Source organism: Apodemus sylvaticus, chromosome 12 (assembly GCF_947179515.1).
Source record: "Apodemus sylvaticus chromosome 12, mApoSyl1.1, whole genome shotgun sequence".
Taxonomy (NCBI): domain Eukaryota; kingdom Metazoa; phylum Chordata; class Mammalia; order Rodentia; family Muridae; genus Apodemus; species Apodemus sylvaticus.
In genome coordinates, this window is record NC_067483.1 from 45,111,973 (window position 1) to 45,130,264 (window position 18,292).

The 18,292-nt window shown below is 39.3% G+C and overlaps 1 protein-coding gene across 2 annotated transcripts in view; it reads right to left on the reverse strand.

The window, feature by feature from the left end:
• Nek7 (NIMA related kinase 7) overlaps positions 1–18,292 on the reverse strand; it is a 128,275-nt gene that overhangs the window by 35,078 nt on the left and 74,905 nt on the right. For both annotated transcript variants that reach the window (XM_052200222.1, XM_052200224.1), the window contains exons 4-5: positions 11,849–11,911; positions 10,115–10,225 (exon numbers count right to left, since the gene is read on the reverse strand). In XM_052200222.1, coding sequence (XP_052056182.1) covers positions 10,115–10,225; positions 11,849–11,911 — 174 coding nt within the window. The remainder of the gene's footprint in view (positions 1–10,114; positions 10,226–11,848; positions 11,912–18,292) is intronic.

Here is an 18,292-nt window from a genome sequence, read left to right on the forward strand (position 1 = left end):
GGTTTTAACTGTAAAGTATCCTGCAGATTGAACACTTAATACTAAAGCCATATATAAATGGGCTCTGGCTAGCTCGGTCTAATGCAGAGGAACCTTGGCTCCTGCACGCTAGACCCTGGAGCCCCGGTACACTGCGCATGTCTCATCGAGTACCTCTAGCATCCTCAAGCAATGTCTGGAAAGGCTTCAGTGAAAGTACCCAGCATACATTCCTAACAGAGAAGGGAAAATGGTCCTGGCTTGAAACAGGTATGAATAAGCATGGCATAAAAAAATATTTAAGCCTATAGTTGTGCATGCTAATCTCTGCAAGGAAACATCTGGTATTCTCAGCGGCAGTGTCACGGACAGGTACCCATGTTGGTTCTGGATCAGCCCCTTGGTTTAAGGACCCTTCACGGTTACCTCAAAGTGTCTCAATTTTTTTTTTTCATTTTTATTTTTTTGTCAAGGGGCCCCAAAATTATGTAGCTTCTTACTGGAACTTATACAAAGCAACTTTTAGAAATGTACTACGGTGGTTACATAGTCAAAACAACATCAAGTGACTTACATTAAATATAAGGAAGCATTTTTTACTTGGAAATGTTCAAATGTGCCTCTAACAATGCACACCTGCCTCACGAACAGAAGTGATTATGAGGTTTGCCAATAATCAGCCTTGTGACCTTAAGCTAGTCGGGCAACAGCAAGGCCAGTTCCCTACTCCAGTAGACAGAATTTGGGTGTGATCTAACAAAGTTCCCTCTACCTCTAAACACTCTCTGTGGCTCAACAAGTTCAGGCAAACAACACATAAAATGTCTCTTTGGCACAATTTCACACTTAAACACAGGTAAGTTTACAGGTCTGTCACATCCTTCAAATTTCCAGTTAGTAATAATGAAAAAAACATCCTTACGGTCACTTAAGATAAACATGGTCACATGTAAGGTGTCAGCAGGTAGAGTCCTCAGCCAGCAACTTGTAATTAGGTCAAATATTTACCATCATCGGGGACGTTATATCTCCAGACACCTTTGTAATTTTAATGCATTTATTTTTATAAAATAACATTATGAGTTATTATTGCAAAGAATTGAAGGCAAAGACGTGCTACAGAAAAGACGAATTGTTTCTGAAACTGTAACTGGTTATTTAAGGCAACTTTTATTGGTTTTTCTAAGGAAACATTTTCTTCTGAACGTACAACAAGGAACGACCAGATACCAGTGTACAACCTCTTGTTATATTCAAGCGTGTGAGAATTTAATGGAGTTTCAGTCTTACACTACTTCACAGTGTATGAAGACTTTTATTCTTGGTGGTCAGGAAAAGGCTCAGAAACTTTGAACTGATTTCCAAGATATAAAGTGTAATGGGCCTGGCCAGTAGGAGGCCACTGAACATACCCACTGGCATCTCATTTTGATAAAAGATTTTCCAACCAAGTCACAATGTTCTTTCATCTGTAATCTGTCTTCTAAACACAGGTATATCAGCACCAGGAAAATTTATTCAGAATATTTTAAAACTCAGTGAGAAAATTTAAAAACACAAGAAAAGGTTTCTACATTGCAGATAAGCAGCTCTTTGGAGAAGTCTCTGTTACTACAGTAGTTGGAAATGCATCTAGTATGCTAGGTAAAGTCAGATTGTTAAAAATTAGAAGGTGGGCGTGGTGGCACACACCTATGATGCCAGAGCTAGGAAGCAGAGCCAGGGTTATCAGGGATTCAAGGTCACCTCTCAGTCAGAGCAAAGGCACAGGAAGCCCTATCTTTAGACAGATAAATTACATAATTCATTTTTTTAAAAAAGAAAAAAAGTAAAGCAAAACTTAATCTCCAGGATGACATAGATGATCACAAAAATTACCAAAAATATTTATCTCTTTGTTAATATTAGACCAGACAACAGTAAGATACAAAGATGTTTTAAATTTTATGTGGATAAAGAAAACACACATCAGCCATAAGACAGCAAGTCAACAAAAACCTAAACAAAAGAATTTAAGAAGTTCCAGAAAAGTACAGAAAAGTACAGAAAAGTCAGTAGCCCCAGCTCTTCCAGAGTTCCTGCTAGGATGTGCTAGGTGGTTTGCAAGGTGGCTCTCATCCAGTACTATCAATACCCCCAACACTAGGAACCATGAACTTAGAAAGTCACCTTCTCCCTTTCCCAAGTACATGCAGTTCATTATTTACACATAACCTTTTAGTCATGTCGCAGGCAACACAACAGTCTTTATGACATAACATTTTCAAGGTAAGGGAATCCTTAAGCTCTAAACCATTTTGCTATCAAATGACACAATTATAAGAAAATTCAAAAGATAACTCACATGTAACGCTGCTCTGTAAAAGTCCTGTACAGATACTGTATCCAATAAGCTAATTTATATGATATATGCACAGGCATATATAATTACTGCAAGGCTATATTTGGGATCTCTGGCAAGGCTTGGTTGTCTGACAGAAGCAACAGGCTGAAATGGGAAGGGTGGATGTCTAGATGCATAAGAAATCAGCCTTATCAAAGAGAGATGATGCTACAGGCAAGACTTAATCTTTTTAAGTGTGTAGAGGTCAAGAGCGTAAAAGACATTTCAAAATAACTTTATTTCCAATACACCCTTTACATTGGATAAGTAAACGTGAATCTTGATATAAAACAATAACCCAACCAAGGAAGTGAGTACATTTTCTAACTTTTATTCTTCTATGATAACAATCACCTCAAAACATGGCTGACACTCTAGTTGCTAATTTGTCAGTCTGTGATAAATTGAACTATATGATATATAGTTCATTCCTGCAAATTCCAAAGACAACGTAATATACTTCCTCTTTCTTTGAATACGAGTTGAGCAAGTGAATATTATCCTTAAACTGGCTGGGGTAGTCCCTGTAATCCAGAATCTATGAGGTGGAGACACCTTGGACTACACAGCAGGATGCTGTAGCTGATGGGACCACACCCATCGGCACAAAGTCAACACTAACTAGAATCTGGGCTCTTAATACAAATAATAATAAAAGAGAACATGAAGCTGGGAAGATGGTTTGGTGGGTCCTGAGGGAGTTGGGAGGGTATAGGAGGAGATAGACTAGCTAAAACTATATTGTGTACATGTACTATCTCTTCAAATAAATACAGCTATTTCAACCGAATGAATATAAGACAGAAAAGAAATATTGTTCCCAGATTATTTGTTATTATATGATGGAATAACTTAGTGCAGATGTAATTAAGCTTCCAAACCAGCTGACTTTGAGTTAAGCCAGAGGGACATTATCCTAGGCTAGCTTCACATAGTCTGCTGAGCCTTTACAAGAAGTCAAAGAGACTCACAACCAGAAAGACTTTTCTCCTGGCCTAGCCTTTGAAAAGGCCATGTGGCAGAATAATGCAGGGACCTATCCAACTGAGTATGGCTGCCGGCCAGCAGCAGGGACTTTAATCAGATGGCTACAGGGAACAAACTTCCCTTACAGGGAGTGTACAACACACACACACACACACACACACACACACACACACAAAAGAAAAGACACAGAAACAATAGAAATACAAAGTAATGATCCAAGAAGACAAATTTTGTCTAAATGCATTAGAAATAGAAAAAGAGACTTAATTAATTAATTGGAATAATGACATACTTCAGTCTTAAAAGAGAAAATTCATTTGAATTACATGTGCTGCATACTTCGATGAAAATATTTTATTAAAATAGTATGCATCTCATTCTTAATCATAGTGTTGTAGGAAGACATTTGTTACCAGACAGACCTGTGAGCTTCCCCTAAAGAGATTAATTACGTAAGGTTCTATTTTGTTGTAGTGATAAGCTAACAAAATACAAGTTTAAAACATATAAATATACACACTATTTTTACACACACTATTTTTTCTATTTGCCTCGAACTGACTTTCAAATATGCATTATGAATTATTACTTGTACTTAGTACAGTTCAATGGAGTATATTTTGCAAAAGTAGCTATGAAAATTTAAAAGATATTGTAATGATATATCTCATTGACAAGCGGACATAAACAAAACTGTGCAGATATTTAGCACAGTCTTGTTCCTTTACATCTGAGTCTGAATGGACGTATTTCCTGAGATTTGCACACTGAGTCAAGCACACAGAGCTCACTACACAACGGAGCACACTCGAGTTCCTCTCCATCCAAAGCACTGTGGCTTAACAGAAATCAAACTCTTTTCTAAAACTATTTTATTTTAGAATTGTGATTACTGTTAATGAAGAAATCTATGATGGAAAGAAGAAGAAAGCACAAAACCCCAGACTTCCTTTTATCCTCAAACTCATCTGGGAAGTATTTCATCTGACCACAGCCTCAGGTAGTCCTCTGTCACTAATTAGAGAAAGACTGAATATTTCAACTCTAAATTGCTTAATTATATTTGTCAGTCTGCTCTAAACCAATTAATTATTTACTTGTAAGAATCTTTGATGCAACACTATCCAGAGGTTCATCTCTGGAATAAAGACCAGGAGCTATACGTCTGTTTCTAACCCAATTAGGCTGAAGACTTGAGAGAGGGAACCGCGCTGCGGAGCCCTGTGGTGACTTACAGCATTGTGCCCACACTGCGAGCCTTCCCTGCTTCCCTTTAGGAAGTGTTAGGCCACTATCCATGCTTTTCACAAGAGAGGCTCCTGTGCCAGTATCCTTGTACGTGCTTATGGGATCAGGGTGTTTAGAAAACATCTTGGGAATTTTAGGGTCTCCACCCATACCCACGGCTGCACTGCTGCATCTGAAGGCTCTTCTCTCATTCAGTAATCAAGCAAGTCTGGGTGAGGCCTGGGTATAGAGTCCTAGGACACTGCCACGCATGTCAAGTACTGGCCCAGAGAACAGTAGCCAAGGTAATAGAACCAACTGTTGTGTGCGATGTGGAGTTGCTATCACCTAACAGAGGACAGGCTGGAGAAGAAAGGATTCAGTCTCTGCTCAAGACAGCATTAAGTGTCAGGCAATACCAATAAAAGAATCACAATGGAATTGTATTACTATATGCTGGGGAAACATGGCACCCCAGGAAAATAAATGTGTATGTCTAAAGACATTTAACACAAAAGCACCTTTGACATCAAAGGAAAAGGCTTGAGGAACTAGTATGTCAGTGAAGAGCTCAAGGATAGACAGAAGCTTGACCGGGAATGGAGAAGTGTATCCATGGCAGAAGGAAATGCACACATGAGACTAAGGACAAAAGACTCAGAGACTGAGTTTACCATGGACATTTATTAAGTGACCACCCTAAATCAAGCACTGTTCTAGGACATAGATGGTGACCATGCAGACTGAGATTCTTCCCCCGGGAAAGCTCATCTCCCTAACCACACAGGCTGCCAAACTATTCAACATTCACCCTCGTTAAGAAATCCTTGAATAATTTGACTGAAAACAGAAGGTCTTCTTATTCTTCCCTGGCACCTAAAGACTAATTAAGAAATATAGATTTATAGAATGGATGGGGGGGGGGGAGTGAATCAGAAAGCTCCAATCCTGGAAAAAGAGATGGCTCATTTCAAACTCTAGAAAGGAAAGAGGCAGTGGACTTAAACAGGGAGAGAAATCTGAAAAACATATAGAAGTTAAAACCGGTTAAAACTGAAATAGGTCAGAGAGAATCAAATGTCAGAGAGGAGCTGTGGTCTGCAGTGTGCTCTCCTGCTAAGTGTCTGCTTAGAAACATGGAGGCAGTCTATAGAAGATCACAGATCACGACTCTGTTTACAGGCACAGGAGAATAACCGAGCCCAGAAGCGTCAAGGACATAGTCCACAGCGGGTAAGTACCAAAAGCTGGGTATGAGAGTAACAGGTACAATCTCAGCACTAGGGAGGAAGCAAGGAGATCACAAGAGTTCAAGATCAGACGTTGCTACAAAGTGAGTTTGAGGCCAGCCAGCTACATGAGACCCTACCTCAACCAACCAACCAACCAACCAACCAACCTACAAGCAACACCACCACCAAAGGCAAGGGTAAGGGACTGGTGCAGTAAACAAGAGGTTAGCATTCAACAAAAACGTTTAGCACTCGGAGGGCCAAGGAGTACTCCGAAAAGCAGATCCGAATGTTACTGAGATATCAAGACCGAGAGCTGGAGATGTGGCCGACTGGAAAAGCAGGCAGCAGCAAGGCTAGTAAAAGCTGATCACTGTGGCCCTCTCGGGTCATGCACATGGGAAGTGGCATCCCTCCTCCTAACTCCTGCTTTTTGCCCCTCTTTGCTTTTCTGCACTGTTTTTACTAAGCACTATCTGGCAGACCATAGATGGGACTTACTTATTTTACTTGTCTTCCCTGGCAGAAAACAGATTTCTTGAATGAATGAATGAATGAATGAATAAGGAATATGTGTATATGTCAGTATGCACATATAGGCATGTAAACGAATACTGAAACAAAACTATTCGAAGGGTAACAAATGAAACCCAGAAGATACACAATGATTCTAGTTTAACTGGAAATGACAAGACCTAAGCTGAAAAAGCAATGAAAAGATAGAGACCCAGGGGGAGGGACGGACAGATAACCATCCCTCCTGTGGACCAGGAAGTGAGCAGGACAGCGGAAGGAAAGAAAGTATGATGCCACACACAGGTGTCATGGCGGACCAGCGGGAACATGAAGGGTAATTAGGAATGAGGACTCCAGGCACTCAGAAATGCAAGGGTAGCCTTTCGATGATAAAAGGCTGGGTTAGGTAGAATACCACTCAGAGTGCAAGTGTGTGCGTGTGCATGTGCACACGTGTGATTCACTCTCATAATAACATTATGAGACAGGGATTATAAACCAATTTACAGATGTGGCAGGTTTAGCTCAATTGCTGAAGAGTACGTCAAGGTCATACAGCACCCTACCCAGAAGACTTTTATTGCCATAAACGTTTTCCAATCTCACATCGGCTGGCCTGATGAAAACTATGTCTCTTATATATGTTATAGCAACAGAAGTCACATAATTTTCTATGAGTATTGGTTGAAAACTGTCTTTTGTGGTACATAGTGAGTTCTAAGAAGGTGTAAGTCTTATTCCTGGCATGTGCTAATGACCATGAAAAAATGGAGGGTTTTTTTTTTTTTGCTTCAGGAAAAAAAGAAAAAAAAAAGACCTAAAAAATGGCATAAACTCTTCAGGAGAGTAAGGTGGCAGCCTTTATGATTAAAATGTTTCTCAGCTTCTCAGCAATGTAAACAAGACAAACGGAAACAGACAGGTGTAGAGTTGTAACATACTACACCAAGCTTCATACGTGAGCATTCTCTTTTTCTCTAGGAAAGTAAATAATTAGTGAGTTGCCTGTGAACATGTATATATGTGTTGTCATACATGTATCTTTGAACTAAATCTGTGTCCAGATAGAAAACAACATGGGGGAGGTGAGTTTGTACACAAAGGTGGTGATTCCCTTTGGAAAATGTTAATGAATGCAAACTAGAGAAAACAAATCCAAGACAAGCAGGCCTTTTGTATTTAAGACAGGAGATAATCACAAACAAGGCATGGGGGGCGGGGGACATAACCATGTGCACTATTGAATTGCATTGATCCATAATAATATTCTACTTGGGGGCGGGGGGAAGACACCTTCAAGTCAGATCATCCCCTAAAAACAACATAGCAATTTGGTCAAGTCTCAAATAATATACTGGAAAACAAAGCAAAACAAAACAAAACAACACAACAACAACAGCACACTCCACACACCACACACACACACACACACACACACACACACAGTATACCCAGGATCCAAAGTGATCTACTAGGAACTGAATTTAGTTATTCAAAATTTGTTACAGCTCTTATGCCAAAGATATTTGATACTATGTGTTTCATGTTTTAGATCTAGAGATCTAAAAGGACCTAGAAACCCTCACCCAGAAGGTCTTATACCTAGACTAGATAAACACTCCCAGAACCTACAAGAAAGCAAGCATCATCCAAAGCCTACACTCTGACACACCCAACAGAGGAAGGACCGGAACTCTAGGATTTTACTGAAGTACATCAAGTTGCCATGCTCCAAACTTATGAGGATTTCATCGATCCCCTCTAAACAATCTGCTACATCATACACATCTGCAAACTTTAGTCATAAGCCTCAAGAGAACCATGCAAGGCTGCACCCATCTGTCTGTGGAAATACTACCCATTCCACACAGAATCCCATTGTTCTGAGCCTACCTTAAAGGCAGAGATTTACCCTTTCCCATTGCATCTCCAGGTAAGTAATTAAAAAAAAAAAAAAAAAACCAAAACAACAACAACAACAAACCCCTCACACCTAAAAGTTCCAATAGTTTTATATAAGTTTCAGTCCTTTACAAAGACAGCTTTCCCTTGCAGAAGTCTAGGTGGTCCACTAGAAGTGGACATAGAACACATCCTGATTTCTTCTTAAAGCTATGACTATAAAGTTTTATTGTTCTTTAACTTGCAAAGAACTCCTTTGGCAGTTGGCAGCATAAGTAAGTGGTAAAAAGTCCCTGAAACAGAAAATCAGATAACCGGTTGGAAGTGGTTCACGTCAACTATAGTGCTGGGCCAGCTCTCGTAACATAATGACATTACCTTAACTTTTATTTTCCTGTGCTGGGAATTGAATTTTACTTCATTTTATATGGTGCTGTTATAACTAGAAAACTCTGGCCAAGTGGGCTCATCTTACATCGTCTGAGTGATACAAGCTACAGAGGCTGATACTGAGGCTCCCAAGAAGCTGAGTTAGTAACTACTGAGCACCTTGATCAGAAAAAAAAATAGTGACGGAATGCGAGCTGTGAGGCCCTTTGGTGGAGTAGATGGTCAAGTACTTGCAGCTGATGTTCAAAGAATCTTTAAGAGTGCCACTAAAGGAAATCATGAACTTATACCTAATAGACCTTTCAAAACACCCCAGGTAGGCTATTTGCCAGCAATGGTACCTATGGTCCTGAAGTGTTACGTGTACTTCCCAAGATCCTTGTAAGGATTAAAAGAACATGTTTTGAACTCTCTTTCCAATAAGTAGCAACAGATTATTAGGGATTTACCAGAATCTACCTGCCCAAAGAAAGATTCAATGTACAAGCTGAGAACACCCAGACCACTCACAAAAACAGAAGTTGAAACACAACCTGCCAGGAAACCACACCTCAAGTCTATTTATATATCCTTGCTGCTAGAAGCCTCCACCAGGGCACTCCCAGTCCCTAACTCCTAACCTCTTTCCCTCTATGATGCTGTTACTCCTCTTCAAGCCTTAATTCTCTTATCAAAATGGAGGTGACAGTGGGCGATTCCTTGGCTACCAAAGGCTCTAACTACCTATGTTTTTCTCCTTTGGTTGGTTTGCTTGGCCAGTTTGTCTTCCCCAGTAACAAAGGCTAAGCTGGGCACAGCCAGTGGAATATAGATTATATATGTATTGGAGCCTTTCTTGTAAATATGTCCACGAGACCATATTCTAGTCAAGGAACTGAGACTGAATGTGAAACACAATTCTAAGAGCCGCATAAAAAGTTTTAATCACTACAAATATCCTTGTGGATTATAGTTTAGAGAAAGTGGTTCAGAGAGGTAACATGTGCAGGGATACGGAGGTTTTAACTTTACTCTCATTCAGTGGTTTCTATTACTGCTAATGAACATAAACCCAATTAATATACTTGTAAGAAAGAACGCTAAGCTAAATAGCTTTTCAGTCAGAGATCCAAATTCTTCTCTGATGAGTCCTCTCAGAAAGAGAAAAAGGCTGCTCTTGGGTTTCTTTCTTTTCCATGTGTATCAATGGGTGTATGCATGTGTGTGCACATGCACATGGAATGTGTGTTTGTGCAGATATTTGAGCATGGATGTGGATGCTATGCTCAGAGTAACAAGCTGAAAACTTCTAACTTCTTGAAGTTAAAATTCAAAACAAGTCTCCAAGCCCACTTCAAAGTGATTTGGGTGCATTTAGAAATGTGAGCTAACTAGGATTAACTCTGCAACAGTAGGCAACTTCATAACCATTAGTATCCTCATCACCTTTAAAGTAGCGACCACAGTGATATATTTCATAAGCAATTCTGTCAGAAAAACATATGCATGAACAAAGTACCTTTATCATTCTGGAGAGGTCACCAGCATCTGCTAACTCCAAAACTATGTTCAGCTCATTATCTTCAATGAAAGATGCATAATATTTAATTACATTTGGATGGTTGAGTTGCTAAGGAAAAAGAAAGTCGAAATCAATTTTAATTTAGTAATGGCAACTCATTCTTAAATTACAAATATCTTGACAGCCTATTTTTATAGTCAATTTTGAAACACATAATTACTCCAAGTAAAACTAGATATGAATAAATTTAACTTTAATATTTTTATTAGATATAATAGTATACTCAAGATTTTTTTAAATACTACTGTGACTAGTAGGCATATAAAGGCAATAAGCAAATGGTAGAACTGAATTATTAATTGCTCCAAGTTATATCCTTTAATATGAGACTGTCAAATAAAAACATTAAGCTATAAATGTATCTCTTTATACTGCTTTTATAAAAGAGCTATTCCGTTAAAGCTAGACTGCTCAAAACCACAATTAACATTTACATACAGTATTTAAGTATAATTTTTACATCAAGAAATATGAGCATAGCTACATGGAACCTATCTATGTGAGTTGACTAAAATCATCCCTAAGGAAAAAAATCTCACCTTGAAGAAAAATATGTAGCAAGTCATAAACTTTTACAAGTTTTATGTTCAAAGTTTGAACAAGTTAATACAAGACAAATTCTCAAAGAGAAATTCTCAATTATAGGTGGTTTTCTTTGTACTTGGAAGTTTTTCTTCCATGCTGTGCCTAATAATGCTATTTCTATTTTTAAAAGTTATGTGTGTGAGAGAGAGAGTGTGTGTGTGTGTGCGTGCACATGTGCATTTGCACACATAAAAGTTTGTATATATTGTGTGAGTGTTCAAGAGTGTGTGCACCCATGTGTGTGAATGTGTACATGTGTGTGAGTGAGTGTGTATGCAAGAGTATGTATGTGTGCCTGTGTATTTAAAACAGTTACTTCAAATGTGAAGAGTGGAAAAACATAGTTGTGAATACTTTGGTTAAAACTGATATATTTTAAGAACATACAGAGATGCATAAAATAGCAAGGCATCCCTTTTCTTTAAAGAGAAGCTTTTGCTTTGTAGCCCAGACTAGGCTGGAACCTGGAATCTGCCTGTCTCAGCCTCCCAGGTGCTGGGGTCACAAGTGTGGGCCATCATACTTGCCCAAAAGCAAATAAAAAATATAGCATAAGCCATTCTATAAAAGAACATCACCACCAACCAAAATCTGGTCACTGGAACCTCATCATACTTCCAGGTAGACAAGGAACTAAAATGTTAATTCCTGACATATGCTCTCGGTTCATTTTGTCTAAATCTCAAAAATTAGTTAGGAAATATTTATAAACATGAAGCCCCTGGGTTAGTCCAGGGTCTCAGCATTACACATATTGACATGACAGCAATATACACTGATATTACTTGAGCAGGAGAATACGTTTGGATAGAATACTCTACAAAAGAATTCTCCAGTGTTGTAGGCCCATGTATCTTCTGTTTTGAAAAAGTTGATTCTATATAATATTCTGATTCAATTATGTTATTATAAATCAAAATTATAGTCTCCAAAACACATATACTCTAACTTGTACAGTGTTACTTAGAATCAGTGTGTCACCAAGTAAGCCTTAAAAATTGTTTTACTTGGAAATGTAACATTTTGATGTCATTTTTATCAACCTCTTCAGAAATATTTAAAAATAACGTATAGATCATTATTTACCTTAAGGAGATCTATTTCTTTGATACAATCAGCACGTGCTTTGGCATCCATTAAATCAAATATCTAAAAATGAAGTTTAGAATTTTTTAGTAAATTAGTGACCTATATTTTTAGGCTAACATGCAAATTCTTTATAATACTCCCTCTCTCCCTTCCCTCTACACACACACACACAAACACAAAACAAAAACAAAAAAAATAGGCATCTATATATGTATCCACACACTCACACAGATGAAAATTTTATTTGCATTTATTTACTGCGTAGGTCTAAAGGAACTTTATCTTACGTGAACACAAAACAACAAAAACTTTACATTCTTTTCCTAAAGACCACCAACTGGGTGTGTACTGGCACTCACAACTATTTCTCAAATAATCAGGATGAAGGTGATGATCAATAGGATAATGCAATAATAATCAATGTACATTGAACAGTTAACATACACTGAGTGTATTTCATGAACCATCTAATTCCCATCTAACCCTTACAAGGATAAGTGTATTTCTGTGCTGTAGATGAAGAAAAGGATGCTTGCAAAGCCTGAGAGACTGACACAGGGTCAATGCAGCTCATCAGAAGGGCAAGCAGCATTTGTTGGCAATTATTCCACTGGCAGCCTAGCTCCGGACCCCTACCCTGCTGGTACAGGCGGTTCTAATGAGTCTTCTTGTTGGGGGTGGGGGAAGTTGTAGAGCTAAAATGGTGGTGACTTGCCCATTGAAGACATGGTGGAAATTTTTATTATGTTAAATGCTAAGTCCAGGTACACATAAAAACACATTCAGATACACTATGTTTGGACATTAAATTTTCAAGAAAAGAGATTGGCTCCTTGAGATGCTATGATGCAGAAATGGAGGTCAGAAACCACAAAAATATATACCCAAAAGGATGTTCCTGTATCCTTGAAAATAAGAAACTTGAAGGTTCTAATATGTAAAAACCAATCTTTTTTTTTTTTTCAAATCTTAGCTCTTATACTGCAAGCTGGTTGAACTTTACTCATAGGACACTATTTTAATGAATGATATTTTTAGTCAACAACTTGAATTAAGTCTTACTACTTCAATCAGGTAGATGTGTAGGTTGAAGTAGTGAAGAAATCTGAATCTTTGTAATTAGGCAAAGAATACTGATCACCTCCCATATATATTAGAACAGCTGTCACTAGAGGTTAAGAAGGGTTTGAAACTGGATAATGGGTAACACGGAAGTTACCTAACAGGTACACGTTCTGAGAATGTTCTAGAGCACACACTGTAGGACAAAAACTATAACATAATAACTGATTATACATTTTATTTTAAGGAGGAACTAAAACAGAGGTGTTTGTAGCTTCCCAACCAAAAAAAAAATATGCTGGTCTGAAAGCCACATATTGCAAACATAGTGAATTATCAATGTATGCTATAAAGATTTATAATTATGTCCCAATTAAAAACATAGTAAAAATCAAATTGAGAATGTTAATTAAACTTTTTTTAATTGATATATTTTTATTTACATTTCAAATGATTTCCCCCTTTCTGGGTCCCCACTCCCCGCAAGTCCCATAAGCCCTCTTCCGTCCCCCTGTTCTTCCATCCACCCCTTCCCATTTCCCTGTTCTGGAATTCCCCTATACTCTTGCATTGAATCTTTCCAGAACCAGGGGCCACTCCTCCATTCTTTTTGGACATCATTTAATTTGTGGATTATGTCCTGGGTATTCAAAGTTTCTAGGCTAATATCCACTTATCAGTGAGTGCATACCATGATTGATCTTTTGAGACTGGGTTACCTCACTTAGTATGATGTTCTCCAGCTCCATCCATTTGTCTAAGAATTTCATGAATTCATTGTTTCTAATGGCTGACTAGTACTCCATTGTGTAAATATGCCACATTTTTTTGTATCTATTCCTCTGTTGAAGGACACCTAGGTTCTTTCCAGCTTCTGGCTACTACAAATAGGGCTGCTATAAACATAGTGGAGCATGTGTCCTTATTGCATACTGAAGAATCCTCTGGATATATGCCCAGGAATGGTATAACAGGGTCCTCAGGAAGTGACATGCCCAGTTTTCTGAGGAACCGCCAGACTGATTTCCAAAGTGGTTGCACCATCTTACAATCCTACCAGCAGTGGAGGAGTGTTCCTCTTTCTCCACATCCTCACCAACACCTGCTGTCTCCTGAATTTTTGACCTTAGCAATTCTGACTGGTGTGAGGTGAAATCTCAGGGTTGTTTTGACTTGCATTTCCCTAATGATTAATGATGTTGAACATTTCTTAAGGTGTTTCTCAGCTCTCCGAAGTTCTTCATGTGAAAATTCTTTGTTTAGCTCCGTACCCCACTTTTTAATGGGGTTATTTGGTTCTCTGGGTTCTACTTTCTTGAGTTCTTTGTATATATTAGATATTAGCCCTCTGTCAGATTTAGGGTTGGTGAAGATCCTTTCCCAGTCTGTTGGTTGACGTTTTGTCCTTTTGACGGTGTCCTTTGCCTTACAGAAACTTTGTAGTTTTATGAGGTCCCATTTGTCAATTCTTGATTTTAGAGCATAAGCTATTGGTGTTCTATTCAGGAACTTTTCCCCTGTGCCCATGTCCTCCAGGGTCTTTCCCCAGTTTCTTTTGGATTAGTTTCAGTGTGTCAGGTTTTATGTGGGGGTCCTTGATCCATTTGGAGTTGAGCTTGGTACAAGGAGATAAGAATGGATCAATGCGCATTCTTCTGCATGCTGACCTCCAATTGAACCAGCACCATTTGTTGAAAAGACTATTTTTTTTCCAGTGGATGCTTTCATCTCCTTTGTCGAAGACCAAGTGACCATAGGTGTGTTGGTTCATTTCTGGGTCTTCAATCCTATTCCATTGATCGGCTTGCCTGATATTGTACCAATACCATGCTGTTTTTATCACTATTACTCTGTAGTAGAGTTTAAAGTCTGGGATACTGAATCCCCCTGAAGTTCTTTTACTGTTAAGAATTACTGTTGAGAATGTTAATTAAACTTTTAAGACAAGCATAGCATCTATAAACCTACTAGAATAAATAACTGAAATCCAGCCCCTTCCATCTACTGTAGTGACTCATACAGCTTTTACAGTAAACACAGAAGCCGGAAGATGAAGGCAGAGGGGAAAAGAGGCGAGTGAAGGGTGGAGGGTTTGCCTGTTGTTAGATCACTTTCTATAGAGGTTAAATGGAGAAGAAATAGGTTGGCTAGAAATGAGCACCAAGGTCAAGGATGAAAACTTAACGTGTATCCAGTGTCACCCTTCCTGATGAAAACGGGGAACCTTATACACTGTTAAGTTTGAGGTAATTGTCAACTACAGTTTTAAGCAAGTCTGGGATACATTAGAACCTGTCATATTTCTGTATCTCCAATGAGCACCAAGAGAAATGACTAATTCTTGACTAATGATGAACGCTGATACTCTTCTCAGAACTGCTGGTCACAGAACTTAAGGTAACTGAACCTTCTTAGAAGAGTCAGTATATTGGGTAATCACAGAATCCCTGTGGGGAAACTGCCCAAGAGAAAGAAAGGAGTGAGTGGCAGCCTCGATGGTTAAATAAACGAAAACTCACGAACACTGAGACACAGAAATAATCTGAATAACCAACACCTCTTAGATGGAAGAATATTTTAATAATAAACATCTGAGAGTGAGAAGCACAAGAACCTTTGAAAATCATACACACAAACCAGTATGCAAGCTTCATGGAAATAATAAATATTTAGCTCAAATTATGTTTCAGCCAATTTAGAATTGTGAGCGGTTTTATTTTTAACTGACTCTTCAACAAAATCAAAAATTGCTCTTCAAACCCTGGGGAAAAATACTCCTTCCTGGCGCATTTACAGTGACAACACTTTCTGAACCAAATATATTTACAAACAGATCTAACTGGAAATGTGCGTCTTATCTTTCTTTAGTCAACATGTCAAGACAAAAGTAAAGGCTGAATCTTTGGAATAAGTCATTCCCAGCATGGATTCAAAGCAGCCCGGTGATTTAATGAGCAAGGAAAGACAGAAAATAGAAAAAGATATGGGGTTTCATAAAAAGAAAAAGGAACGTTTTGCATAACATACATGTATATGGAAGGCTTTGGGGGAGGCATTTATTTTCAATCCAAAGTTTCTTTGGGCTTCAAAACTTATTTTATTCTTCGTTAAAGCCAAAGTTACTAGCAAGGATGCATATACACTCACACACATACATGTGTACATATGGGCTAATATATACACATGAACACATATATACCTTACTTTAAATTTCCCACATACACATCATCTCCTGGTCCTTCCTACTTTGAAGGACGTGAATAAATAAATGAAGTAGCTTGTCCCTGCACTGAGGAGCCTTGTCTTCTATGTGACAAATCCTCACTCCTCCTTCAGCCTTCACACCTAACTATGCCTCAACTGTTCTCCAATTATCCCTAATGTCAGGAGAAGGCTTCCACCCCTCTATTCAAGCTACCCAGTGGCCAGACAGAACCCTTAGCCGTTACTGGGAGGTGGGAGTTGGGGGAGAGCCTTAACTCTCCCTTTCTCCATAAAAACTCCCCACAGAGCGCTGTGTGGTAGGTAGGAGGCACTGAGCATGGTGAGTCTGGGACAATCTCTCCCCCAGTGCTGGAAACCTCTCTAATACCCACTTCCCACTCTAGTTTGACGGCCTTCTTCTCTCATCATGTTTACCAACATGCACAGGCCAGACGTTAAGATGCAGGCTTCCCTTTTTGCCCATGGTTTCCACAAGGATCTGCCACATGATAGAGTGCACCTAGACACCTGGTTGTGTCCACAGTTACTCCATAACTACTGAGAACTGTCTCCGTGGGGTGCCTCTAACTTTAACTCCAGTAAGCTTTTTAGAGACAGGATTTCTCTATGCAGTCCTAGCTATCCTGAACTCATGCTGTGACCAGGCTGGCTTCTAATTCAGAGCTCTACCTGCCTATGCCTCTACATCCAGAGTACTGGGACTAAAGGTGTGCACCACTACCATCTGGCTAGGGTTTCTTTTAAATTATAAAAGTGGAGAAAATATTTCATGAAGCTAGAAACACAGCAAGCTTTATTAATGCATAGGGTTACTCTTTAGGATACAGCCTTATTATGTACAGTACACAACTGTGCGGGTATGCAGCTGTGTAGAGGTGTGCAGCTGTGTAGAGGTGTGCAGCTGTGTAGAGGTGTGCAGCTGTGTAGTGGTGTACAGCTGTGTAAAATTGTGCAGCTGTGAGATGTGCAGCTGTATAGCGGTGTGCAGCTGGGTTGAGGTGTGCAGCTGTGTAGCTGTGTGGAGGTGTACAGCTGTGTTGAGGTGTACAGCTGTGTAGAGATGTAAAGCTGTGTAGAGGGATACAGCTGTGTAGAATTGTGCAGCTGTGTAGAGATGTGCAGCTGTGTGTAGTGGTGTGCAGCTGTGTAGAGATGTACAGCTATGTAGAAGCATGCAGCTGTGTAGCAGTGTGTAGCTATGTAGAAGTGTGCAGGTGTATAGCAGTGTGTAGCTATGTAGAAGTGTGCAGCTGTGTATAGGTGCACAGCTGTGTAGAAGTAAGCAGTTATGTAGAGGTGTACATGTAGTATAGAGGTGTGCAGCTGTGTAGTGGTGTGTAGCTATGTACAAGTGTGCAGGTGTGTAGAGGTGTATAACTGTGTACAGGTATGCAGCTGTATACAGGTGTGCAGGTGTGTAGCGGTGTGTAGCTGTGTAGAAGTGTGCAGGTCGTAAAAGTGTGCAGGTGTGTAGAAGTGTGTAGCTGTGTAGAGGTACATGGGAAGCTGTGCAGAAGACATGGGAAAACCTAAACTTTTAACTGTGAGGATCAGTGGAGTTTTAAGGAGCTTCTGGGAAGTAGAGTAACAGCTTCCCTGAGGATATCAGTTAGAAAGTAAATGAGAAAGAAGGCTGATATGAAAGAAACAGAGAAGCTTGTGGGAGGGTAAATCAGAAAGAAAGCAGAGAATAGGGATGGGTCCAGCGTACCTGAAGAGTTAGCAAAGGTTGGACAGTCAGCAGTGTTCATAAAACATGCTGGACAGTAGAGATATGCTGCTTGGCATAAATGCACAAGGACTGTGGCTAAACAGGGAACATAACCACATACCCATTGATGTGAGGAGCTTCTAATACTGTGGTTAGAATATAACTTAGAGATGTAAGAAATACACTTCCAAAGAAAAGTTGCAAATTCCCAAGAAGTAACTTGAGCCCTCTATGATGAGACTCCGGAAAAATGACTAAATGTGAACAAACAACAATGTGAACGCTGGAGACAAATGAGAACGGCAGATTAGAAAGACAAGCAGGGACTGTAACATGACAGCATCCATTTTAGAATGTTAAGATAACTGACCCGGGGCTGGAGACCTGGCTCAGAGGGTTAGAGCACTGGCTGCTCTTATATAGGGTCCTGAGTTCAATTCACA